The 26589-nt window shown below is 38.1% G+C and overlaps 1 protein-coding gene across 2 annotated transcripts; it reads right to left on the bottom strand.

Moving 5' to 3' along the window:
* Positions 1-771: 771 nt before the first annotated feature.
* Positions 772-18815, bottom strand: trappc13 (trafficking protein particle complex subunit 13). 2 transcript variants are annotated; one of them, XM_041810676.1, is made up of 13 exons: positions 18686-18815; positions 17529-17597; positions 13556-13655; positions 13389-13473; positions 10788-10915; positions 9863-9935; positions 9493-9537; positions 6218-6235; positions 2013-2146; positions 1724-1922; positions 1389-1489; positions 1165-1312; positions 772-1079 (listed from the first exon to the last, which is right to left on the bottom strand). In XM_041810676.1, the coding sequence occupies exons 1-13, from the start codon at positions 18729-18731 to the stop codon at positions 972-974; spliced, it is 1254 nt and encodes a 417-aa protein (XP_041666610.1). In that variant the 5' UTR covers positions 18732-18815; the 3' UTR covers positions 772-971. The 2 variants fall into 2 exon arrangements, with proteins under 2 accessions (XP_041666610.1, XP_041666611.1); XM_041810677.1 differs by lacking the exon at positions 6218-6235.
* Between the last annotated feature and the right edge of the window lie 7774 nt (positions 18816-26589).

Here is a 26589-nt window from a genome sequence, read left to right as displayed (position 1 = left end):
TCTCTATGGCCCAAGAGCTTTAGTTTGGTCTCATCTGACCAAAGGACACACTTCCAGTATCAGAATCTTTCTACAGGTTGTCCTTAGCAGACTTCAGTCTGACTTGAAGGTGTCTCTTCTGCAGAAGTGGACTTCTTGGTCGATTCCTGTGCAGGGCTCTCGTGATTGTCTTTGAAACTACAATTCCCGATTTGGCTAAATCCTTCACTAGTCTTGTCAGTTCTTCTGGGGTATTTAGACAGATCTCTCTCTAGTTTTCTTTCCAGGGTCTTTGAAATCTTTCTCTTCCTACCTCTGCCAGACCTGATCTGTTCTGTGCATCTCTAAATTTCTTTGATGATGTTATCTTCATTGACAGCTCAAACCCTTACTGAAGTTTTTAAATTGTGTAAATTGGAAAATAACCATCAGTTTAACTTGATTTAACAAGCTTTGAGTGTTGCAAGCCAAATCACATCATTGCACAACAGTGGTTTGTGCTATGGCTAATAATTGTGTTTCTGTGTGCAAAGTAAAACAATGTAAGCATCCTAAATAAAGGTAGGATGTTTGGAAAAGCTGTGTTAAAAATGCCCTGCTCTGTTTAACAGCAATTGGGAAGTACTTAAATACATAAACATAATTCTTGGGAAAAAATGACTCATTTATAGATATGTTTTGGAGGGACAGTGCAACTAAAACCCCTCTACCTTGTTTTTATGTCAAATTAAAGCAGGGCTGATAAGTCAGTCCGTGAGTGTGTGTTAATGGGAAAAAAAGAAGAATAGAAACTCAAAGATAACAGAGTTTATTAACATTTATGCACATTTACATAATTCTTTTCAAACAAAGTGATTTATATTATTCACAATTCATTTTAAAATACATTTTATTCCCACACAGGTTGCAAAAAGGGAGTGAAATGTCAGCGCCGTGTGCAGAATTCCACCGTTGGTCCGTTTATGAGTCAAATAAAAAGGTCAGTAAATCTCCTAGCACTCGTTGCTCGTGAACGGACAGACCACACACACCTGTGCGATGTCGTCATACTCATACGTTCTCTTCAAGAACGTATCTGTGAGTCTCAAGCCAGAAATACTCTAAAACAGAGAAAATGACACGTGATATATAAGAGAGAGACAGTACCAGATGAACTAACACCTTTCCCAGAAGTTGGGTTTGTACCTGCAGACCCTGCACTGAGGAGAGGAGTGTTAAGGGTAGAGACAGGAAGGCTCCGGGACTCAGTTTCCCCAGCTGTCGACCTGAAACTCCACACCAGTGTATCGACCTGGTGTTACACATCTCTAGCACCAGGTCCATGGTTCTTTCACTGCAAGATAAGGGTTGAAAAAGCTTCATATAATGAACCCATTATATTTTACTGGTTTAACAGCGTTTGGACCTACCTGCAGTTTGTGATTTTACAGATAATTTCAAACGGCTCTTCTAGGTTTACAGTGTCAGGGATCATCTCTAATGACAGCCGGATGTCTCCGTATCCTGGTGCCTGGAGGACAGAATCATGGTTATATCAGTGGCACAAGCCATAAAATTCTGCATGTGAGGCACACTTTTGTTATCAGTTTTCATTTTAAAATTGGGTTGCACCCTCTGTATTTTAAGGTGCTACGATAATCAAAAATTTAGGTGAAGCTTTACCATGACCTGACATACTGTAAGTGTAAATTTAACCCCATCTATGTTGCCGCTTTTCTATCCTATTCTTTATCCATCCTAATACCATTCTTTGTAGCTGACTGGTCTGTAGTCTCCCTCTCTCTCCGAGGTTCGTCTTCCATACGATGTCCAGCTTTCCTATCACCGTCACTCCCTTGATGACCCCCGCTTTCTCTGCGTACTCCGGCTTTGGTTTTAGGCAGTACAGGTACTGCCGTGTGTCCATGGGCTGTAGGTAGGACATCTTTCCAAATGTTGACTCCCTGGAAGTGGAAAGTTTCAGACTTTACCACTCATTCATCTTCATACACAACAGAAAAATGACTGTATAATAAATCAAACAGCGTTCTTACCCGTGATCACCACTTACGACCGTGTTGAGCTCTGTTACGTTGTACATCATGGACGGCTCCAGAGAAACTTTCTCCATGAACATCGGCGATGTGGTGATGTTCTGAATCTGAGCCTCTAAGAACACTTCATCTGTCTGGATCCAGAAAGGAAGGAGTCAAACTACAATTTGTTTCATACATTTAAGAACAATTTATTCATCATCAAGGTAAACTGAGCAACACAACTATTTTATTAGATGCTGAGTGAGGTTAGGTCTGGTGCATAACTCTACAGCCTTAAAGAGCAGGTTCATGTTTTTATCCCAATTATCCTATTCCCATATCCACGTGTACAGTTTCACTTTATCTGTGATGAAGAAAGACCTTCATCAGTGGATTTCAATATAAAGATGGGAAACAAACTCCAAACCACACAAGGTCAACTGAAGCTGATGGGAGGATTTGACTATCCTAGTTTCTTGCATTTTCCACTGCAGGAAACCTCCATGGAACTAGGAGCCTTTGGAGAACCCTGATTAGATTCTGCAACACAGGCAGTGTCTTTAGTGTCATGATTTAATTTAAAAGAAATAGAGATGCATGATATTGAATTTTTGCCAAAATCCAATACCCAAACATTTAAAAAATAAATTTTATCTGACTCATTAACAATATATAAAAGTAGTTAAGAGCTTAAATTTTAATCCTATAAACAACTTTAAGGTCTAAGAACAAAGACAAGACTTCACCTGAATGAAGTCTGTTGGTTCAGCCTAAAACTCCACAAACTTATTTGCAAACATGGAAAACACTAACAGCCAAAATTATCATTCTTTGTAGATAAACAGTGAGAAAATGTTTGCATGGGACTGAGCTGCTTCAACCTTACAGTGTAGGACGACTTGTGTTGAAATGGTTTGCTTTTTATGGCATGCAAGAGTGCATTTCTATGTTTTCATGTTTTCATTTTACTGGGACGTTTTTGAGAATGTAGCATCTGTTTAAAAAAAAAAAAAAAAAAAAAAAACCTGCCTACGTGTGGACTAGGCCTAGAACAAATCTGGTCTTTTGTTGATTCTTTTAGACGTTCCAGGGACTAAAAGTTCTTGGTACTTTGAGGTGAGTATGCAATATCTGGACTGTTTTAATGAATAAAAACAGACGTTTTTTCTCTCCTTCTGCATTTTTCTGCAGTGTTAAAGAGTAAATAGAGTAAAAGAGTCAAACAAATGAGTATTTTATACCAAGAAATAAAGGAGTACACAACCTATTATGTACAATGTTTGACAAAACTTATACCTGAAGCTCAATATTTGCATCAGTATAACTTCGCTAATGTTTTTTTCTATCAGAAGACTTGTTTTTGTACTCCATCACTTCCACAGCAAACATGACACGAATGGATCTTTAAAGAAAACTATTAGCAATACAGATGATCACAAACAGCAACAGCTATTTCATGGACATGTGGACATGAGTGTTTTTTTTTTTTTCAAGACTTTAAACACGTGAGCCTGTCCTTTAAGCTACTCTTTAGTGATGTGAATGTATAGTGATGATGTAGTGACTCATATATACATTAACCAGACTCTGGGGACAAACATTAACTTCCTGCTCAGTGAAGTTTGCTCAGTGAACCTTTGAGAACATCGTTAGTAAAAGTGCTCAACAGCAGAGAGTACAGTAGAAGCTGCACAATGACTGATTCTAACAAGTCAGTAAGTCTGTCAAATGACTTTTAAACCAATCAGAGTATTTACCAATCATCCATGTCACAGCATCAGAGCACATTTAAGAGAAATTTGGCTCATTTATTGGTTTGTTGTGTTAATTTTCGAAGTAACAATTACGTCGATAATGCTTTTAACTTTAGAGTGCATTTCTTTAGAAAAGTTGTTTTACCTTAAAGTTTGAACAAATATGTACAGTGATGAATTTAGAGTCCAACCTGACAGCTTTTGGCAGATCTTATCTGAGAAGATACAAAGCTTTATCAATGAAGTCTGCACTCTGGATAAAGAAACTTAAATATATTCATGACGGTTAGACAAAATTTCCCAAGCATTGTTTCCTTTTTTGTACAATTGTTTGAATGAAAATGCTAATCACAATTCCAAAAAGTCTTAAAAATGTCTTTAAATTGCTTCTTCTGTCCATATAGCAGCCCAAAACTTAAATATTCTTCCATTATGATAGCAAATGACAAAGAGGAGCAGGAAATATTTGAATTTATTCTGCTTGGACAAGAAATAGTCTTACATTTTTGCTAAAAATGACTAAAAAGCATGATCAAATGTCCAAAAAGTTTGCATTAAATAATCTTTCCTGCGACAAGTTACTACAAGTCTGTATACAGTTACTGAAAATCAAAACTTAGATATTCAATTTTCAAGTAAAGTGAAAACAATGACAACCTTAGCTTTTTTGTCAAACTCTATCTAACCCAGACTGACAGATAATTGAATGTGACTCTTTGACTTTGCTATGATGCTGCTTAAATTTAAATTCAATGCTATGACATGGCTGTTAAAGTAGGATTTTTTATGTCTGTTGGAAACTTTGGATAAGCTTGATTCTGTGCAACTTCTACTACACAGTAAGACACAATGAGAGAAAAGCAGAGATTAGTTCATGCCTGCAATTCATCACAGAAGAACTGACCAGGAACCGTTCAGAGTTTAAATCATCCATGTTAATGTTCAATCAAAGAGCTCAGCATCTCTGGTCCATGCAAAGCCATTCCAAACAATACCTCAAACCTCACACTATCAAATGTGTCTGTTTTATTAACTCTTAAAGAATAATAAAAGACTGGAATAAGAAAATAATCATTGCATGTCAACTTTTATCAAGATTGATGTGTGTTCAGACATTTATGAGTGGAACAAAATTCTCTTTAATTGGTTGAAATTTCTACTGGGAGAAATCCCAGATGTAAAAAAAGACTGGTTTACTTTTACCTAGCTGTGGCTGCTCCAAAGCTAATTTCCTAGTTTGCTACTACACAGACTGATGCTAGCTCTGGTCATTAGCTTTTTAAATTGTTTGCATTTAACACTGTAAGAAAATCATAAAGACTGACAATGTGTCTCAACTACAGCTTGAAAATCATATGTGGTTGTACTGTAGTTGTTGAAGGTGCTCATCGAGACAGTTCAGGAGAAGGCTGAAGATCCATCAGGTATGCCTGTGGTCTTTAACATATTTTAAATGGCTACGGTAGCTCATTGAATCCAAAACAGTGCCGTGCTTCTTGCACTTAGTTTGGATTGAAGTTGGTTCATGTGAACCAGTCAGAGGGGAAAAGGAGACGGATCAAGACCAACCATTTCAAGTTAAGTCTCAAGTCTTGTTGGTCTGCACCAAGGTTTGTTGACCGCTTTCACACTAGTGCATATAAACTGGACTAACTGGGTAAATGGACTCTATTTTGTTTGGACCAAACCAATCAGGATAGGAGTGAATGTGCCTGTAGGCTTCCAATCCTGCAAAAATAGCACACACATTTTAAAATAAAAGAATTCTCTGCTGATTCGTCTGTTCCTTTTCATTGTCTAAACAGCTTAAAAAAGCATTATTACTATTTTTCAATTTTTTTCAATATGCTTAATTGGCATGAACAGATCAATTACTGCCAAAGCATTGGATAAAACAATAAGAAATAATAATAAAAATAATTGAAATAAAAAATAAAAACAAAAGATATATAAAATTCAGTGTGTTTGTTGGGAAAAGACTGATTGGTTGTTCTTCTGCTATGGCAGGATCTAATAAAAAGTAAAAATCATAAGAGCACCACAATTAATTCCTGCACTGCTGTAAAATCAAAAATAAGATCATTCACGGTATAATCTCATAATCCCCTAATGATAATTTGTAATGAAATCAATTAATACCCAACCCACCTAAATTTACACCGCAAACTTAATTTGGAAAGTCAAAGCCCTGTGTAGGATGAGTTTGCAAGAAAGCATGAGCGTCCAAAGAAAGGGCAAAAGAAAAATGATGGAAAGTTCATGTAAAGTTCTAAAATGTAAAAATTAATCTAATCAAATCACTTATTTATCTGGGTCTATCTAGCAGGTCTTCATACTGAACATTACTTTCCATTCTTCTACTTTGCACCTTTCTGTTGGCCCCAGAAAGACAAAAAAATAAAATCTGCTGCACCAAAAAAGGTTTAAGAGAAGCTAATGTTCAGTGATGAGAACAGAAGGAACAATTACCACAGAACTGAGGTCACTCTAATGGAGAAAATAAAATACAGACACAATAAAACAAATGAAGTTACATGCCAAAGACGATGACAATGAATATTTGCATACGGCTGATATAAAAAGCTACTGCTGTGGAAAATTAAGAAGGAAAAGCTCATTGCCTCAGAGAGGAAAACACTTCATCTCCAGGTTTAATTCTCTAACAATTTATTTTGTCAGCATGTTTTAAACCTGGCCTTATTTTTAAAGCATTTTGGAGTCTAACTGCTTTTAGGTACAAAAATCTGCTCCAGTTTTTTCAGCCATAACTTCAGGCTCTGTAGCCTGCAATATAATATGGTATTTAGGGAAAAATACCCGGCCAAAGTACACCCACTAAAGTCCTTGTTATTGCAACCTACAGGCTCAGATTATTCTTAAACTCTTTCTAAATGTTGTAAAAGGATTGCAACCGAGAAATATGTTTTCATTTCAATATGACAGATTTATAAAACCAGAAACAGCCATAAAATCTCTCTATAAAGCCAGCAGACATGAAGAATTTACCTGCATTTTACCATGCAGAACATGGAAGTTGCTGATCTACAGCTTTCATAATACTTAAGATTTTCATTATTCCCCAACTATGACCGTATCTATCCATTGAAACAATTCTGCAATGTATTTGCTGTTTTTGTGCGGGCAGTGCTAATGTTTTTGAAATTGCAATATGTCCTACTGCAATTTACAAATCCCAGAAGATGCAATATTTCTTTAACCTGAGGTGTGTCAAAATACCAGTTTATATGTTTTTGCAGCAGAGATGTTCTCCCTGCACACAATCAAGTGATAATTTTTTAGAATAGTGTACAAAAAAACTACTTCCCTGGTTTTTGTATGTTTTTCTTAATCATTATAACAATGAATCACTTCCTTTGAAATGAGTTAAAATGATTGCAATTAGATAGTTTTTTCAAAAACCGTTCAGCACAAGTGTAAAGGGATATTTAATTTTTTTTGCTGTTTTCTTCTGTGACAAAGCCCACAATCCTGGAAGTGGCTGCACAGTAGCTTTCTGAGTAAAAACATTAAAACGCTTAAAAAATATTAGATATAGCATACAGTTGAGCCAACATTGTTTTAAAGCTCATTTTTACCTAAATCGCTCTAAATTACACGCCTTAAAATACACCCATCTGTGGCGCTATATAGCTCTGCTTCCTCAAGTGTGTCCTGTTTGTAGAGGCATTGACTCCCTCAATAGCCACTCAAAAATCAAGAAAGAAAGAAACTGATCGGACTATTCTTTTCAAGGTCTACAGCTGCTAATGCCAGGACAGGATTCCTTTCCACTGTTTGTGTTTTCTTGCTGATTTTTCCTCGAAAAACTAAAAATATTAAGCACCCAGAGCTATTTAAAAACAATGTTAAGGACACTACCATGAGAAGCCGGGTTTGTTTTTCTGTCCATCCATCATCTATAGCGCTTGTCCCGATCAGGGTAACAGTGGGCTGAATGGGCAAGAGGCCAGGTTTGACCTACACTGGTCACTGGTCAACCACAGGACTGACAGAGAGATAAATATTTACGCTCATGCTCACCTATGGACAACCTAGAGCCACTTAAGAGTCATGTGCATGTTTTGACTGTGGGAGGAAGCTGGAGGGAGATCACGCAAATTCCACATAGAAAGACCCTGTTCTACAGAGATTTGAACCAGGAACCTTCTTGTTCTGAAATACTGAGAGTCAACTTTGGTTTCCTAGCAGCAATAAATGCTGGGGAGAGGCGTTCAGAAATGGAGGCTGTGGGGGCTGCAAGTGCAAAAATCTGTGGACACGGACCCTAAAGTTACTGCTGTTTCCAATGAAGTTTAGTATCTTTGAAAACAGCGATGAATGGCTGTTTCTGCTTCATATAAAGAATAACATTCTTAACAAATAAAACTCCCTTTTTAGGCATCCTTTCCTCAGTGGTGTTAGTAGGGCTGGGCAATTAGTCAAAAATTTGATTAAATCACAATATGGCCTGCTGCAATTTTCAAATTGCAGAAGGTGCAATATTTCTGAAATATTCCTGAATATTCCTGAAATTTATGTCAAAATACCAGTTTTAAACTTTTTTTGCAGCAGAGATGTTATGCATGATATACCATGCCATTATTCAAGCGCCATTTTCCTAGAATAGTCTACAGAAAAATCCTACCTTCTTAATTTTTGTACTTTTTTCTTATTAAATATGAGAATGACAAAAACCCTTCAATGCAACAATTGATATCCAATTTGCAATACGAGTTAAAATCATCAGAATCCTGTATTTTTATAGAATTGTTGAGCCCTAGTTTAGGAATAAAAGAAAGTTAAGGCAAAAATCGTTTTTCAAATCGCAGTTGCAATATTGGAGAAAAAAAAAAAATCTCAAGTAGATTATTTTCACAAATTGTTCAGCCCTGGATGTTAGACATGTTGATGAAAAATCTGAGCTTTTCACTTGCAAAACAACTGACTTTTAGTCTACAGACTTTGCTCAGGTGCATTTACTTAGCCTGCAACTGACTGAAGCAACCTACAGGAGCAATTAGACTGATTTTCTGTGGTACCTATTTCTAATTTAGACCCTAAAAATATGCAAATAAATAAGGCCTGAGGTTTAAAATACACTGCAAAAACTCTGAATGACCCAAGAGTATTTCTAATAAAAAAGGACCTTATTATTACATTTAAACATGCTAAATTTTCCTGACAAGAGACGTATTCAAGATATTACAGGATTGAATTGCTTTTAATAAGTCTAGATAGCTGCCAGTGCAAGAATAAAAAAATCCATCTTGTTTCAAGACACTTAGCAGATGACATTTTTGTCCTGCACTGGTAGGTATTTAACTTTTCAGAGCATTTCAGGACATTTTTCCAAGTATTATCTTAAAATTACATATTTATCTGGACTTATAAGTGTAACTTCTTATTTTGAAAAAGAAATTTCACAAACAGACTTGGCTAGATGCAGGTTTTTGCAGTGTACCCATGCTCTTTTAACATCTGACATTTCTGGAGGTATAGAGTTCTCCTTGAGGCACGTCTTATACTAACGGCCCCTATTAGCATCTTGAAATGATCCTATGAAATGAAACATAATATGAAGCATGTTACATATGCTACAGTAAGAACTTGCATGACACATAATACACTTCTTCTATTTGCAGAATGATGTAGAAGGAAACACGAGTGCACAGAGTCCGTATGTTGACAGCAGCACTTTTTTATAGGATGCAGCTGGTGTCGGTGTGAGAGAGCGGCTGACTTACCTCTGCATTGTAGAACTTTGTCTTCACATCCAGCGGCTTCAACACCTGATTTAAAATAGATTGAAAACTGAACGCTGAAGTTTTCTCACACTGCAGCTCCATTACAGCAGAAGTAATATTTCCATGAAAAAAAAAATGTCTAAATCAGTCTGGAAATCTTGAGGAGGATTAAACAGGTCTTGCTGAAGGGAAGGGAATAGGATTACAAGCAGTGCACGAACTGAGGAGCAAAGGGCGAGAGGCACAAACTCCACAGCTAGGATGGTAATTGCTTTTGCTCTGTTGAAGACCTGTGACATTTCTCAGCTCTTCTCAAAGCTCACAGAAGTTTAGTACCGCTATCTAATGAGAAAACTTAAAAATAACTCACCTGGAATTTGAAGAACTTCCGAAAATAGAGCTTTTCCCCGAACTGAGTGGTGTAACTGACTGCACAAACTAAGCTGCAAAAGAGAAAAAATATAAATCAACATTTTCAGAATGCAGCCTTCAACTTTTATCCATGCAAAGAGTTAATATATGTCTGTTTACACTCACTCACCCCTTCATTATGTACACTTGTTAAACTGCTTAGTAACAAAAATATCTAATCAACAAATCACATGGCAGCAACTGATGCATATAGGTATGCAGACATGGTCAGGATGGTGAGCTGAAGTTCAAACCGAGAATCAGATCAGCAAAAAAAAAAGTGATCTAAATGACTTTGAGCATGCCATGGTTGTTGGTCTGAGTATTTCACAAACTGATGATTTATTTGGATTTTCATGCATGACTGAAAAATAGAAAATTTCCAGTCTGGGTCTAACTGAAGAAGACAGAGGAGAATAACCGGACTGGTTCAGTCTCACAGAAAGGCAACAGTAAGGGTATTTTTTTATTTACATTAGGCACAATTGTTTTGTACTGCACCTGGGCACCATTTCTCCCTCCTTCCCTGGCTTTACATTAGTAACATAACATTGATCCCAGCCTCAGCACACCTGCGTATGTATTTTGCAGTAGATGACAGTATGAGCATAGTCCATCCATCTATCCTCTGTTTATCCGGGGCAGCTGACTAACAAGTCAACACAGACATCCCTCTACCCCAGCAGCACTTTCCAACTACTTCTGTGGGATCTTGAATTTCAGCACGTCAGCTTGACCGTGTCTACAAGCACTGGTTGCCACCATGCGATTGGCTGATAAGCACCTGAATAGATGGACCTATTGAAGCGACCAATCTATTTAAGAACTGCTTTCTGAATTTGGAGCTGAGGATGGAGAATTCAGCGCTGCAGAGTAAAACTCACATATGTGTCCCAATTTCTTTGACTTCATGGTGAATAACGTCATCGATGCAGCACTCAGGTTTGAGTTCTGCTACTGCAGAGTTTGACGCTGACAGGTTGAGTCTCTGTGAGCTCGTCTGTAGATCCGCCTGCACAGAATCAAAAATTTAAGTTTACACAGGATTATAGAGTTTATCGGCTGTTTTAAGAGCGGTCATCTACCCCCATATACACTGACAGACTGATGAATGAAAATCAACATTTTAAAAGTTGTTTTGAACAATACAGCGTAATCTAAAAGGGGGCTTACTCAAGCTTATAATTGTGATTAAGAATATTTGACATATTTATGGACTGTGAACATATGTAGCTGAGACCAACATGGGGTTTGAGCCCACTCTACTTGACAAACTACAGGATGACACACTTTCTCTAGCTTTTCTGCATTATATGGTCTATAAAAAGTTTTCAGATTGCCTTATTTGGTAAACCAACACACTAAACTGGGCATTTAAAATGCATGAAAACACACGAGTATGATTGCAATTGTACTAAACTGAATTTCTAAATTGGCACACACCTCTATGCCTGCACATTTTACTGATATAATAAGGTTTTGTTTTTCAGATGGATTTCGTTAGTCATTGTCAGTTTTATTTTTCAGATCAGCATTATACAAAAAATAAATAAATATTATGATTTTTACAAGCCTTTATGGTAACTGGGAAGTCATTTGACTGCTGAAGTACAAAGATTTACCAGCAAAGTGACGGATATTCCTCTACAGCAGACCCATTGCACATATTTTTCTGTGTGTGCTGTCCCAGGAGGTGTGGGGCTTGTTAGCTGTGCTGTTAGCATTAGCAGTGCTAGCACTTAGTATCGGTAATGTTTAAAATAAGTTTTAAGACTCACTGTGGAGTCTACAATCCCAGATAAGAGGAGGCCTGACCTGACATATCTGCACACTGTGCTAAACTAAACCCGGAACAGGGCAGAACAGGGTTGGTTGTCACACTCATTATATCTCACCACCAGAGGGTGCTCTCTCCCAAAATTTGGTATGGAAATTTCCAGAATTGGGACCAAAGCTCACCTACATCTTCTTCTCTGGAGTAGGATAGTTGAACTTGAGGTTAGAGGACTTTTTGTGTTTTTTTGTCAAATTGAAACTAATTAGCTTCTCAGTATTTTTTCTTCAAGGGTTTTACACAATAGATTTATAACGAAACAACTATTACCCTTAAAAAGTACAAAAGTAAAGCTATAGTTTAGATTCTTGTTAGCAAGCTAACTTGTTGTTAGAAAGTCGTTAGCCTTGATGCTAGCAAAAATTTCCTGTTGGGGTTGGTTGTTACATTCTCTGTCGGGGTTGGTTGTCACAGTTGTTCAGGGTAGGTATGGGAGAAGTGTTGGATGTGCAACCAGTATTTTTTTTAATTTGCCATCACTGTAACTCAGATAGTGAATGTATGTAGCCTAGTTTAGAGAGCGGTTACTGTAGGACCTATTTGCTTCTTTACGTTGCTATAGGCCTATAGGCTGGCCTAAAGATGTTCCTGTTGATGTTCTTTGCTTATTTTGGGTTTAGATGCATTAAGTTATGTCATTTTTCAACTTGCCAATTCAATTAAAGTTTCAAAGTTACTTCTGCCTTCTTGCCATCTTTTTAAGATTGTGACAAACAACCCCATAAGTGTGTGACAACCATCCCCGTGATGGGGTTTGTTGTTACAATGTGTAAGAGTGTCTTTGATAGTTAACTACATAAAAACCTAAAGTTTTAATTTGATGTAATAATAATAATAAAGATGTTTTGATGGTGAGTAACTCCCACTAGAGTGAAAAGTGTGACAACCAACCCCGTTCTCCCCTAAAAATCAGCCAGCAACTGCTGACAGGCATGGACAATAAAAATAACTGGATCAACTGTCTGTTTTCATATCAATGACCAGTGTTATTGTTTAATAAGCGACCATATGAACTGATACCTATATGAATGCGTCAGGGTAATAGTAGATATCGAAAACTTACAGAGCCCCTTTGTTTCGTTTTTCAGTGAATAAAAAAGCATAACTTAAACATAACAAAAAATGTGTGTTTTAACAATGGTGAAACTACGACAACTGCTGACACTTTCAGCTGAAAAGTCACCGGTTAACACAGTCACTTGTTAAAACATAACACCTGCACTCCTACAGCACTGTCAACAGTAAAGGCTTTAGATTTATGATGTTTTTTTCCCCCCAAGTTTCTGATAAATAGCTTTCCTGCTTTGGCCCAGATCTTTTATTCATATTGAAAGTTTGCAATTTAAGCACAAATTACTGTTTTCTCTGCTAAAATAGCTTTAGATGATTAAAAAAATGCTACAAATATGTTAAAAAAAGCATTATTTTTAGCACATTTAAATAAGCTTTTAAATATCAAAAAATAACATACAGCCATTGAAGCAAATGCTGAAATTATCCCCTCATTATAATAAATAGGGAATGATACTAAAAGACTCAAATTTCTACTGCTTTTAATTTAAGACAGGTTTTCTTAGTCTGATTCAACATGTTAACTGCCATATCAGTCAAGCTAGATTGAAGTCTTACAAAGTTTTCTATTTCACAGTACCTTAACAAGAATGTCCTTCACAACTTGGTTGCTGTCGTTGTGCACACTGATGTAACTGGAGAAGGTCTCACCAAGGAAAATGTTCCTGTGTAATGCAAAAACAAAGAAAACTAAAGCAATATTCAAAAAAGTTTCTCCAGAATTGGTAGTTTCAAAGCACCTATTACCCAAAGTTCTGAGGTAACGTGAGCATCTCTCCCAGCATTAAAGTCTCTGCTCCTTTGATAGTGGATGGATCCTCTCTCATCAGCTGACCAAACAGATCCCCTGAAAGACACAATGACATGTGACATATGTTAAAGGAATTGGATCGAGTGGATCAAAACCAGTTTTCTTTTATTCCATTAGTGAGAACTTTTCATTCAATCCAGCTCAATTTACCTGGATTTCTTGAAATTTTCATCATTCAGTGTTTCTAAATGACATCCTCATCCGTTCTTTTGCCATGTTAAGAACTTAATATTCACTCTGTTTAACATGCACCATAGAAATGGCACTGCTTCTTTTCCTCATGTTTGATGTCGACACTCCAGACAGCATAAGGTTTTATAAAAGCGTCTGAGTATTTGTGCTCTGCAGGGAGGATCACAGAAACACAGGGACCTTTGAAGATCAGGTTTCAAAGCAGAAAAAACCACATGTCTTTTCAACAGCTTCAAATTTCTGTCCTTCTGTCCAGCAGGTTAACCCAGACATTTGTCTTAATCAAGACTATAAATCACACATTTTCAACTCCTGTTATAAATCCCACTGATACAGCTGCATCTTTTATTAATCGAGTAGTAACAACAATCCAATGGAAGGCTCAAAGGTGAAACATTATAGCAAAAATATAAATGGTTTTATGTTCCTTCTGTCAAATTAAAGAGATTCATCTTGGTGTACTTTAACTTCTGACACCTCCTCACAGCTTCTCCTGTATAAATAGCGATGCTACTGAGAAGTGTCAAGGTGATTTATGGATTATAAGGATTGGGTTACCAGCATAGTGAACACATTTTTCTGCGTTGTATTTCACAGGAGGGGAAAACAAACACGGGGGCTCTCAGCAGGCGGGCTGTCTAAATGTGGAGCACGATCTGAGCCTGATGATCCAAAATACAGATGTGGACTGGATCAAAGGAAAGAGCCTAATGCAGCATTAACCTTACATTTAAAAGGTTAATATCACTGTGTTGTGTTTGTTTATCTTTCTTTCAGTTGAATTAACAGTACATGATGCTGAAGAGTCACATTATGTGTGCTTTATGTTTTTATATGACTGTGTGGTGCTGATGAGGCCTGCAGGAAAAGCAAAAGGTTGACCAATGTAATTAAGATGTTTTTGTTGGCAACATTATGTGTATTTGCAAGGTCAGGTCAGCTATGGGTGCATATGCCGGTTTGGTACTTTGCCGCATCAACCTTAGCCTTGTACTGCTCTGGCTCCTGATGGCCATTGTTAAGGCATGCACCAAGCCCATGCCCCATCTCTCCAGGATCCCCCCCACCCCACCCCCCCAACTGCATCCTCCATGAAGCATGGGGTCTTCCTCAACATCTGGACCAGCCCAGAGGTCCTGGACACCCAGTATACAGTGAGCCGGATCAGGTGCAAAGTCACTTCCTGCTTTCCAACGTGACAGCGCCCCCATTTGGGGGAAAGCAAGGTCTCAGATTGAATGGCGGGAGGTTAGAAAACATTGGTGACAGCACAATCAAAAACCGTTTTGTTGTCTTTTGTGCCTTAAACAGTTAAAAATGGGTGCAAAATCTATAATATAAGGCATGTTTTGTTATTCTCAAATGATGAAAGCGTGTCAAAGAAGAGTTCTGAGTCTTTTGGCTGAAACTAGAGAGCAGTAAAGTGGACAAATTTTGGACCGGTGCCGTGTTCTTAATGACTTAAAGTCATTAATGATAACCTTGCTCAATATAAAACTGATGTCTTCACTGGAAGTCTTTAATTTCCTGACAAAATCAGAACCACAGTTAGAGGAACATTCAAAAAAGCAGAAGCAAAAAGTGGAAGAAAGTCTCATAGTCTTGTCAAACTTGAGCAGCAAGTGGTTTAAGTCTTTTCAGCTATATTCGTTGGTAGGATAAACCAACATGTGCAAAATCTTTACCTCAAAATTGTGAATTAAAAACTGAATAAAAAGATCATTTACTGACAGCAATTACTGAACCCCTTTAAAGTGCATGCACTACATTTAAAGCCTCATCTCAGAGCTCACAGTGCTTCCTTATGTGCAGAATATAATGAAAAGATAAGATGAACCTCTCAAAAATTGAAGCTGTTGTATTCCTATGGCTTAAAACAACTCAGTCGGTTTCATTATGAGAAAGAGACGAGTTTTACTGGTATAGACATCAGTGAAGAGTTTAAAAAGTTGTACCAAAACCTTGAAGTCTTTTAAATTACTTTGTTTAAATACTTGTACTTGAAAATGCATGAGTAAATATAAAGGAAGAGAAAATTTAGAAGCTTCCAATTTGAATCATTTGAGCTGAATTGCAACATTTTTCTGAATCTACCCAATGACACTATATTTATCTGACTGCAATGTTGAAGCAGCTGTAAATCATGCCATTATGCAGATGTAAGAAGCAAACAGTGGCTCAGTTGTAAGCGCTACTGCCTCAAAGAAAAGTCACCAAAGTTTGACCTCCACACATGAACACTGGAGTCTCTCTCTCTCTGAAGTTTGCATGATCTCCACGTGTCTGCCTCAGTTTCCGACAGGTGCTTCAGTTTCCTTCCACAAGTCTCAAGACATGAGGTCTCAAAGTCACTTTTCACCAGCTGTGAGTTGAACTTATAAAACCGAACTCTGCTAACAGATTTACCGCCCTCAGTGCTGCCCGGCTGCTGCATCTGATCAGTCAACAGAGACAATCTTAAATTAAAGGATGGCCCCCCCCCAACCCAAAAAGCATCTGATTCATTGATGATTCAAGAAAATAATCATCTAATGAATTGATGATTGAAATCATTGTTTGTTGCAGCCATATTGGGAACCATGTTTTTATACTGTATATATGTTTGCAACATGTAGGGGGTAATGTGGGAATATGGGGTTCCATGGCTGCCAAAATTCATCTCTGTTGTTTGCAGATGATGTCGTTCTGTTGGCATCCTCAGCTGGGGACCTCCAGTAGGCAGTGGGGCGGTTTGTGGCTGAGTGCTAAGTAGCTGATATGAGAACAAGCACCTCCAAGTTTAAGGTCATGGTTCTCTGCTGAAAAAAAGTGGATTGCTAGGTGGGGAGTGAGTCTTTAACCCAAGTGATGGAGTTCAAGAATCTCAGGGTGAGTGAGGGTGTAGTGGTCTTTGGGGTTGTCAGGCAGATTGGTGCTGGTGCTGCAAAAATTGTACCGCTCTGATGTGGTGAAGAGGGAGCTGAGCCAAAAGGAAAAGCTTTTGATTTACCGGGATGTACCAAACCTCACCTATGGTCATGAGCTTTGGGTAATAACGAAAAGGCTGAGATTGCAGATACAAGTGGTCGAAATAAGATGCCTCAGGAGGGCAGCTGGGCTCAGCCTTAGAGATAGGGTTAGGAGTTCAGATGGGGGGATCTCAAAGTAGAACCGCTGCTCCCTTTTATCGAAAGGAGCCAATTGAGGTGGTTTTGGCATCTGTTCAAGATGCCTCCCGGGCGCCTCCCTGTGGAGGGGACAGTGAGGAGTCCCCCAAGAAGTCCCAATACTAGTCGGAGGGATTACATATCCCATCTGGCCTTGGAGCACCTCAGATTCCCTCAGGAGGAACTGTAAACCTTTGTTGGGGGGAGGGATGTCAGGGTTGACTTTTTTCCAACTGCTGCAACCGCCTCAGTTTCAGAAAGAGTGAAGAAGATGGACGAATGGACTGATATATTTGCACCGATTAGTTTGACGCCAGCTAATGGCTGACTCAAGCTTCATTTAACTGTAACTAATAGCGTAAAAGCACAGCCATTACACCTAGGACAGCATTTAATGGGGAAAATATGTGTGGTTATTTATGTAAATAAAAAACCTCATACTGCAGTAATGATAATATCATAAGATTATTTACACTATCACGCCTCTTATTCCTCAGCTATAGATCTGTTAATTAACACTACAGTTACATTTAGGCTCCATGCTTGAGACTGAAAGACAAATCCGACTAACCTGGCAGATCTCTGTCTTCACATGTCACTGGCAGGTTTGTGAAGAGTGTTGGTTTTGTTAACCGCATCACTATGGACAAAAGAGACATTGGTTAGTTGTTGCTATACACATAGGTAGTATTAAGTACATCCTTATGCAACTATATTTAGGACTCGTTAGCATTTGCTTTGTCATGCTAGCAAAACATGAATGATCCTCTTTGATAGTAAAGTTTAACAAGCAATAATTGATTCATAACTGACTATTATGTTGCTATAAACTCTGTTGTATTGTAATACAACTGACATTTGAAACGTATTATGGTAGATTTATCATTAAAGATGTAGGCACACCAATGACAAGAGTTATAAGCATATGAGAGGGTCATTTGTTGCGTCTTTACGTTCCTTAATTTCGATTAAACTTGGAAGCTATCAGTCGGTGTGTCGGTTTAATTTGTTACCGTGTTAACTGGCGAGTTTCAGCCGTTTGCGTCCTTGGTTGTCATGGTTACAACTCAACCTAAAACTGAGCGTCCTATTTGTGCAATTTTAATTTAATACCTATTTCATATTTCCATTTTATATTATGATTAAAAACTAAACAAAGGTGAATCCCAGAGATCTCTAACGTTTCCAACATTTGTTGTAGCCACAGCAAGACTGACGAATTCGGTTGAAAGTCATCAGCTAACACGGTCACTTGTTAAACCATAACACTGACGTTTATTATACAGTATGAACAGGTATGGTAAAAATCTTAGGAAAAACAAACCAGTTATCTGGCTGATAAGCTCCGTGACACATAACTTTACGGGGAGTAGCTTCTCATAAACGCACACTAAAGAGCAAACACACAAGCTAACAAAACAACGTTGTAACGTCACTAAGCACACAAATGTAAACCAAATGACTTTTCTTTGTATATCTTAACGAACGCAGCAGAAAATTCGCGAACAAAGCCGACAAACCTGTGCTTTAGTCTTCTGCAAACTTAGAGTATTTCGAAATAACTTTTACAGTATGCATGTCGTAAACACTCGTTGTTTCATTAGTGGAAATATTATACTGTTTCAGCTAACGCTGTTAGCAGCATTAGCAACAACAAATGTCAGCTGCCTAATGCACTGCTTCACCTCGACAGCGCCGAGATTTTCAATTTTTAGGGACAAAACAAACCTTTTAATGCGAGTAGATGCTCCTGTTTCGCTTGATTTACTTCCATTTTAAAAGACAAATGTGTCTTTTCGGGTGAGGTCAGCTAATATGCTAGCTGGTTGTTTTGACAGGCTAGCAGGCGAACTTTGACATTACAGGAAGTGCGCTTCTTCTTCGGTAATTATAATCTTGGTCGGTTATATTACACAGCGTACAACATTGCCCTCCAAAGTTCAGAACGGAAACTACAACTACAACAGATATGTACCCTTTTTCTTTTCTGTTTTTTTGTGTCGCAATTTTTTTCAGTTCTTAGCTTTGTAGCTCATTTCCTTTTGTCTTTTTCAGAAGCTCTAAACAGACATGTAAACATACATGCTATTTATTTATTTTTCCTGTGATAACGAATACAACTCAGATTCCAAAAAAGTTGGGACAGTGTGTAAACTGCGAAAAACAGAATGCATTATTCACAATAGAACGCCAACAAAATATCAGATGTTGCAGCTGAGACATTTGACCATTTTATGAAAAATAATAGAGCATTTTGAGTTTGCTTGCAGTACACATCTCAAAGTATATAGGGGGTTATATTAGTGCTTATAGTGGGGGCAGCTTACACATCTGGAAAGCTGCTATCAGTGCTCTCATCAAGACAACGTCTCTATCAGCGAAGGCCTTGACTATTTCAGCAAGACACAGAGCCACAGAGCTTCAGGGAAGGCGTGGAACCATAACCCAGAAAAAAAGTGATTTGTTTTGCGAACCTCTGCTGTGCATTGAGCAAAATGGATAGACTTATAGTTACTATAGGGACTATGCTATAGAGCAGTGTTACTCAATCAAAGAGCCACATTTTTGAAAAATACCTTTGCAAGAGCGACAATCTAAGAGGTGAAAAGTGGCAAAAACAGCTTGAAGTAGCATTATAAATAGCTCAAAGTTGGCAAAATGGTCAAAAAGCAGCAAAAAATGGGTGAAAAGGGGCAAAAATGGTGAGAAAAGTGGAAAAATGGTCAGAAAGTAGCAGAAATGGGTGAGAAGTGAGAAAAAAGTGAATGGAAAGTGACTTGAATGGGCAAAAGCAGTCAGGAGTGGCAAAAAATGGTCAAAAAAGAAGAAGAAACAAGTGGTATGTAATGACAAAGGGTAGTTTAAATGGACAAAAAATGGCAAAAAAGGTTTTAAAAAGGGAAAAAATTGGAAAAAGTTGCTAAAAAGGAGAAAAGGGCAAAATTTTGGAAAAAGGAAACAAGTAGTATTAAATGGCAAGGGGCAGCTTAAATGGACGAAAAGTTGCAAAAAATTGTAAAAAAAAGGGGCAAAAATGGGAGAAAAGTGGTAAAAACTAGGAAAAAGCGACAAAGAGACAGCAAAAAATGAGCAAAAAGATTTGAAAAAAGGGATATTTAATGATGAAAGGTAGCTTAAATGGGCAAAAAGGTGAAAAAGGGAAAAAATGGGATATAAGTGGAAAAAAATGGGGAAAAAGAGGCAAAAAAAAAAGTAAAATGACCCAAAAAATATGAAAAAGGGGTATTTAATGTCATTATACCTGAATAAGAGGGAAAGGCAGATGTTTAAGGACATTTGCAAACCAAAATATATTAATGTTAAAAATGTTTAAAGATTAGACATAAATGTTTGAAATGTTGTTGTTTAATTTTTTCACCTTGAATCCTTTTTGTGGGTAGGGGTCCACTGAATGAATAATTTCTTCTTAGGGGAGGCTCATTCTTCCACACTTTGAAAACCCCTGTTTTACTGTGAATGAATATGGGTTTATGAGGTTTGAAAATCATTGCATTCTGTTTGTAGTTATATTCTACACCATGTCCTAGTGTTTTTGGAATAGGGGTTGTATTATCTGGTGGTTTTCTCAACCTCTCAACTTATTCATATTTTCAACTGAAGATATTATTGCATAATTTCACTGCCCTCCTTGAGTGAATTTCCTCTCCATTTCTGTTTTTGCCCTTCTCTCTCTTTGAAATCAGGCATTTTGACGATATGATGCAGCAGAATGCAGATAATGAAGGTAGTGACTGCATTATAAGATTCTCCTCTGTTTTTGTGCATATCCCAGTTTATAATCCTTGCCTTGTAGTGCATGAAAATTTGATTATTTTCTTCCTTCTGTTCTTACAATTGAAAATACTTCAACAGTCTTTTCCTCTAAATCTTTACACCCTGTTTGAATCATGCTGGCCTATCCTGAGGCGTTTTTACTGCTCTGCCCGGCACTGACCTCTAGTGGTCAGAGCTTGTACTAAATCATGATGTAACAACAGTGCAGCTTTAGTTTAGTCTTAAGTTCAAGTGTCTGCTTATATTTATATACCACTTGACATAACAACACCTGAACTCAGCAGGCATAAGTAATCAAACCCTCTGGTGGAGCTGACCTTTACAATGCCTGATTGCATGCATTTGTTACAAAAACTTGTTGACTGAGCCACAAACTCAAAGAGCAGAATGTTGTGAAGATCATTCCTCCCTTTCAAAACAAGCATGTGGGCTTTGGAGAGTCGGCACCATGTCATCCATTTTCACACAGAGCTTCACGGCGAACAAAGGCTCCACTGTTCACAGCGACCCTGAGATCTGAACTGAGGCAGATGATCAAAGTCATGAAAGGAGGCTGAGGACGAATCAATGTGTAATTAGAGCGACACTTACAAAGGCTGAGGGGCCGTGACGGTTCAGAAGTCCTTTTACTGTGGTTTTTAATCAGATATTTCTTGTTTATTGCAAAAAGACTGATGAGTTGAGCAAAATCTGTGTGTGACAGCAGCACGAGAATTCAAATTTTTTGTCTGTCTTTTTATTTTGATTTGTTTTAGTTCATAAAAATATGAATATGGGTTACCACTGCACTAAATAATGTGATGTATGCACAGATCCCAATGCAGTAAGTTATAAAGGACTTCCATGAGTGTTTTCTGCCATGTATATTAAAGTGTAATAGTTTTAATTCAACCCCTAATACTACTCACTATGACATTCTACAAACACAACCACACAGTTTTAATCAGTTTTATCCCATCACTCTGTCAGAGCTTTTAGAAACTGTAGCATCCATGAGAGTTTCCTCCAGCCCCCTGATATAATACCCACTAAGTTTTTACTGAAAGTAATGAATTTTATCGAGCCATGTCTGCTCTCAGTTTTTAACAGCTCTCTATCTAATGGCTGTGTTCCCGATCATTTTAAAACCGCATGTGTCAACCCTCTACTAGAAAGTAATGGCTTAGACCCAGTTCTCCCACAGAATTACAGACCAATTTCAAAACTGCCTTTTATTTCAAAAATCTTAGAAAAATTGTGTCCAAACAACTTCTTGCTGCTCTGGACAGCAACCACATATTTGAAAAATTTCAATCTGGTTTCCGAAAACACCACAGCACTGAGTCTGCCCTTCTGAAGGTCACTAATGATCTATTGATGAATGCAGATGAGGGCAGGTGCTCAGTCCTCGTGCTTCTTGACTGAAGTGCAGCGTTTGATACCATAGATCATGGCATTCTTTTAGACAGACTGGAGCACTGGGCGGGGCTATCTGGCACAGTTTTAAAGTGGTTTTATTCTTATTTATCAAACAGGAGGTTTTGTGTCTCCATGAATAACCATACCTCATCATTTTCCACTATTAACTATGGTGTGCCCCAGGGGTCAGTGTTTGGACCCATTCTATTTTCTTTGTACATGCTGCCCCTGGGTCACATTATTAAAAAACACGGCATTTCATTCCATTTCTATGCAGATGACACTCAGTTATACATGCCAGTTGATCCTTTAGACCTAGGTCAGCTAAGCACATTGAAAAATTATTTGGAGGATGTGAAGAGCTTGATGTCTTTTAACTTTTTATAGTTGAATGAAGACAAGACTGACATACTTGTCATTGGGTCCCAGCATATTTTAGAGAAAGTGCTGCCATCTGCTGGGTCCTTTTTAACCACATACAGGCTGTTGCAAAGAATCTAGGTGTGTGGTTTGATGCAATCCTGTTTTTATCATTTGAGAAATATCTCAAAAATAAGACCACTTTTAAATTTTAAAGACACAGAAACACTTTCACATGCTTTTATATCCTCACGCCTTGATTACTGTAACAGCCTTTTTACTTGCCTGAGCCAGAAAAATATACACCGTCTGCAGTTGGTTCAGAACTCAGCGGCCAGGCTTTTTACTAAAACTATAAGATCCGAGCACATCTCTCCAATTTTATCTTCCCTACATTGGCTCCCGGTATGTTTTAGAATTGATTTTAAGATTTTACTGATAACTTTTAAAGCTCTTAATGGCCTGGCTCCTGCCTACATCTTAGATCTTTTAACCCCTTATGAGCCAGCACGTACCCTGAGGTCCTTGGACAGGGGTCTTCTAGTTGTCCCGGGGACCCGGCTGAAATCTAAAGGGGACAGGGCTTTTTCGGTCAGGGCCCCGGGGCTCTGGAACTCCCTGCCTGAGGAAATCAGATTAGCTGAGTCAGTGACTTCTTTTAAATCTCTTCTTAAGACATACTTTTATCAAAGAGCCTTTCTGGATTTTTCTTAAATTTTAACTCCTCTTACTTAACTGATTTTTATCTGAGTTTGACATGTCTAGATCTTTTTACCTGTACCCACTTTGCTGCCTGACTACTGGTATTTTATTTGCATTGTATTTCCTTTATTGCATTGTATTTCTCTTTTTTGTGAAGCAGTTTGTAACTTTTGTTTTGAAAAGTGCTCTATAAATAAAGATTATTATTATTATCATTATTAATTCAACCCCTAATATTTGTAAAGTTTGGAAACTGAAAAAAGTCAAATTAAAGGAACAAAGATAAATAAAAATCCCAGAAATCTTTAGCTTTTTGACTGTGCAGATGAGTCTTAAGGTCTTGCACAATGGCAAGCACCAGCCTGAGGCCAAACACTGTCCATAGACTGCAAAAAACACATAGTCACAATGTATGTATAATTGCAACATAGGCCCCACTTATACTCTAAATGAACAGGATTTATATCTGTTTTGTAGTGATCCTTAATGCTTTGAGTGGATGCACCTCAATATATACTGAAAACAGTTTGATATCAAGTAGCTCAGGTTGCAGACAGGGAGGTCTGGAATGTCTTCTTCTGGATTGGCTCTGTGGTGTAGATGCAACAGGTGCTGGCATGTTACCATTCAAGAGTGATGTGCAAAGGCTGATCCATGCCAAAGGTTCCCCCAAATGCAGCCAGGATCAATCCAGTGCATGCTCTAAGAACCAACATTTCCCACAATTCACTGAGTGGCAGTTCTCCCTCTGTTTTTGGTTGCATCGGTTTTGCATCAGTCTGACATGACAATGAGGCGGGGTACACCCTGGACTGGTCGCCAGTCAGTCACAGGGCTGACAAAGAGGCAGGCAACCAGGCATGCTCACACTCACACCTATGACCAATTTAGAGTCACCAATGAACCCAAGGAGCATTTCTTTGGTGATGGGAGGAAGCTGGAGTACCTGGAAAGAAACCACGCATGCACAGGAAGAACATGCAAACTCTGCACAGAAAGGCCCTGACTGGGAAGCGAACTAGGAACAGCTGCACCACCGTCCAGCCAGCAGTCTAACAATGGGTCGATAAAAAGAAACTAAGTGCAACAACACGAAGGGTTAAAATCTGAGAACAAAAGAAGTCGAAAGAGTTATCAGGAACTGAGATATTTAGCGTATAGCTTTGTGAAAGACTTGTTTATTTGTACACACTTTTGTGTTTTCTTGAAGTTTGTTGGCTCTTTCATCAAGATTAAAAACACTGAATTACTTGTTATGAATCTTCATTTGTGCATGAATTCTTTGGTGATAATAAGGAAAACATCAGAGATGTTGCTTTAAAACCAGGACTGTCAGCATTAATGCATTAATCATGATGCAATTCAGGTCTTTTATTATTTCATTAATTATTTTTTCTTTTTATGCTTCATTGTCCCTTTCTGCACACGCTGGTTTGCCCAAGAGTACCTTGCTGCAGACAAGATGGCCGACATACAGCCAATCCATACCGGAAGTCTCAACCAGAAGTCCGTACGTCTAAGGTTAAGCTTAGGCATTAAAACCTGAGTGGTTAGGCTCAGGGTAAGGCGGTGGGGAAGGTGATATATTTGAGATCCAGCACCAAGGGTTAGGCTTCGGCATGAAAAAAGACTGACAAACACTGGCAGCTGAGTCCAACATGAAGAAGAAACTTCCGCTTGAGACTTCCAGCATGGATTGGATGTATAGCGACGCCCATGTCGGCCATCTTGACTGCAGTTGGGTCCCTCTCGTTATGCCACTACAGTGTCTCCATGCAGCCACAGTCATGTAAAGTAAGTCCACCACTGCTCCTTACAATCTCACTGTAAAACCTCAAAGCCAGTCAGTGGACAAGACAGAAGTCATCTGAACCTTGTGATATCAAACTTTTACTTTTTACTGTTCCCTTATTTTCCTTTTCAATCCATAACAAGTTCCTTTATCACAATCTATCTGAAGTTCCATATTTCTTTCAAAATGAAAGGTCTATATCCAAACAGGACGTCAGTCGCCTTTAGTTTAAAGAGTTATTTCAGTATTTGTGGAGTTGAGCCATAGGTAGCACGTGAAGTAGTTGTACAGAGTTAAACCTTCCAGGAAGCTAGGCTATACAGCGTAGCAGATGGGTACAATTTCTCTGTGGAATTTAGCAAGTTTTTGGTAAAAATAGGCAAAAAACAATGTTGGCTTGAACATATGCATTATCAAATTTTTCGAAGCATTTTATTCTATAACCAGAAGGCCTCTGTGTTTTAGTCAATTTTTTTTTTTGCAATGCAAGAGCAGGTAACTCTTAGCCAAACCCTGCACAAAGGCATTCTGGGTAAAAAAAAATGCTTCAGAAGTTTCAAAAGTGTATACATTTGAGCCAACATTGTTTTGTGGCCCATTTTTTACTAAAAACTCGCTAAATTGTGGGGACAAACTACCCATCTGTCACACTGTATAGCCCAGCTTCCTGGCTGATGGGGGGGGGGGCTGCTTCCTTAAAAATGTCCATATACATAATACATGATATGATTTGACAATATTAAAAATATTTCTCATAAGTGGGGAAATTATGGCTCAAACATACATTAAAATGCACAGATATTTGTAAAAATGACTCAACATTTGTTGCTTGGCTAGCCAGTTCAGGAGGGCCCTGTGTTTTATATTTTCTGGGGGCCCTAAAACCCTAGCCACGCCCCTGGCCACTACCGCTACTACGCACCTCATACAACTCATCTTCAAAAACTCTGAACGATCCATTTAAGGCTAAAAAGACATTCCAAATCAAAAAAGTTTTAATAGTATTATACTGAAATGTGACAAAAAAAAGATTAAACACAATTAACTGAAGAAATTCTAAGAATAATTGCAATCGAAAACATTAATCTCCATCTAAACAGGCTACAGAAGATCTCAGGTCCTTTTAAGGCTGTTTACCTCAAACTGAGAGACCATCATGGATTCTGATGATGGTGGATTTTGTGCAACAAACTTTTGCTCAATCTAGAAACAAAGACAGTGAGCTGAGGAAGGCTTTATTTCTCTGAGCAAACCATCTGTCAGTCATATGAGCACAACACTATTTATGTAAATCTATGCATAATTCTTAAAATTCTCATTCTCAGAAAGGATGTTTTAAAAACAAATCTCAGCACCCAGAAATTTTATGAAGAAAAACAGGAACCAAAGAGACCAGTATTTCTTCTTGCACAGGTGTTTTTAGAGACAGTCTGTCTGTTCTTTTCATTCCTGTTCTGTCATTATGAAAATCACCATGATTTGTTTGTATCAAGCCAAAAGTGGAATTCATGGAACTGTGGGTTTGCTGGGAAAGCTGGTGTGGTACTGCTGGTATCTGAGCGTATTTGAGCAAACTCTCTCAGTC

The sequence above is a fragment of the Cheilinus undulatus genome, linkage group 17 (assembly GCF_018320785.1).
Source record: "Cheilinus undulatus linkage group 17, ASM1832078v1, whole genome shotgun sequence".
Lineage (NCBI taxonomy): Eukaryota > Metazoa > Chordata > Actinopteri > Labriformes > Labridae > Cheilinus > Cheilinus undulatus.
Note: the sequence above shows the minus strand (reverse complement) of the source record. Positions and strands in the feature narration are given on the sequence as shown.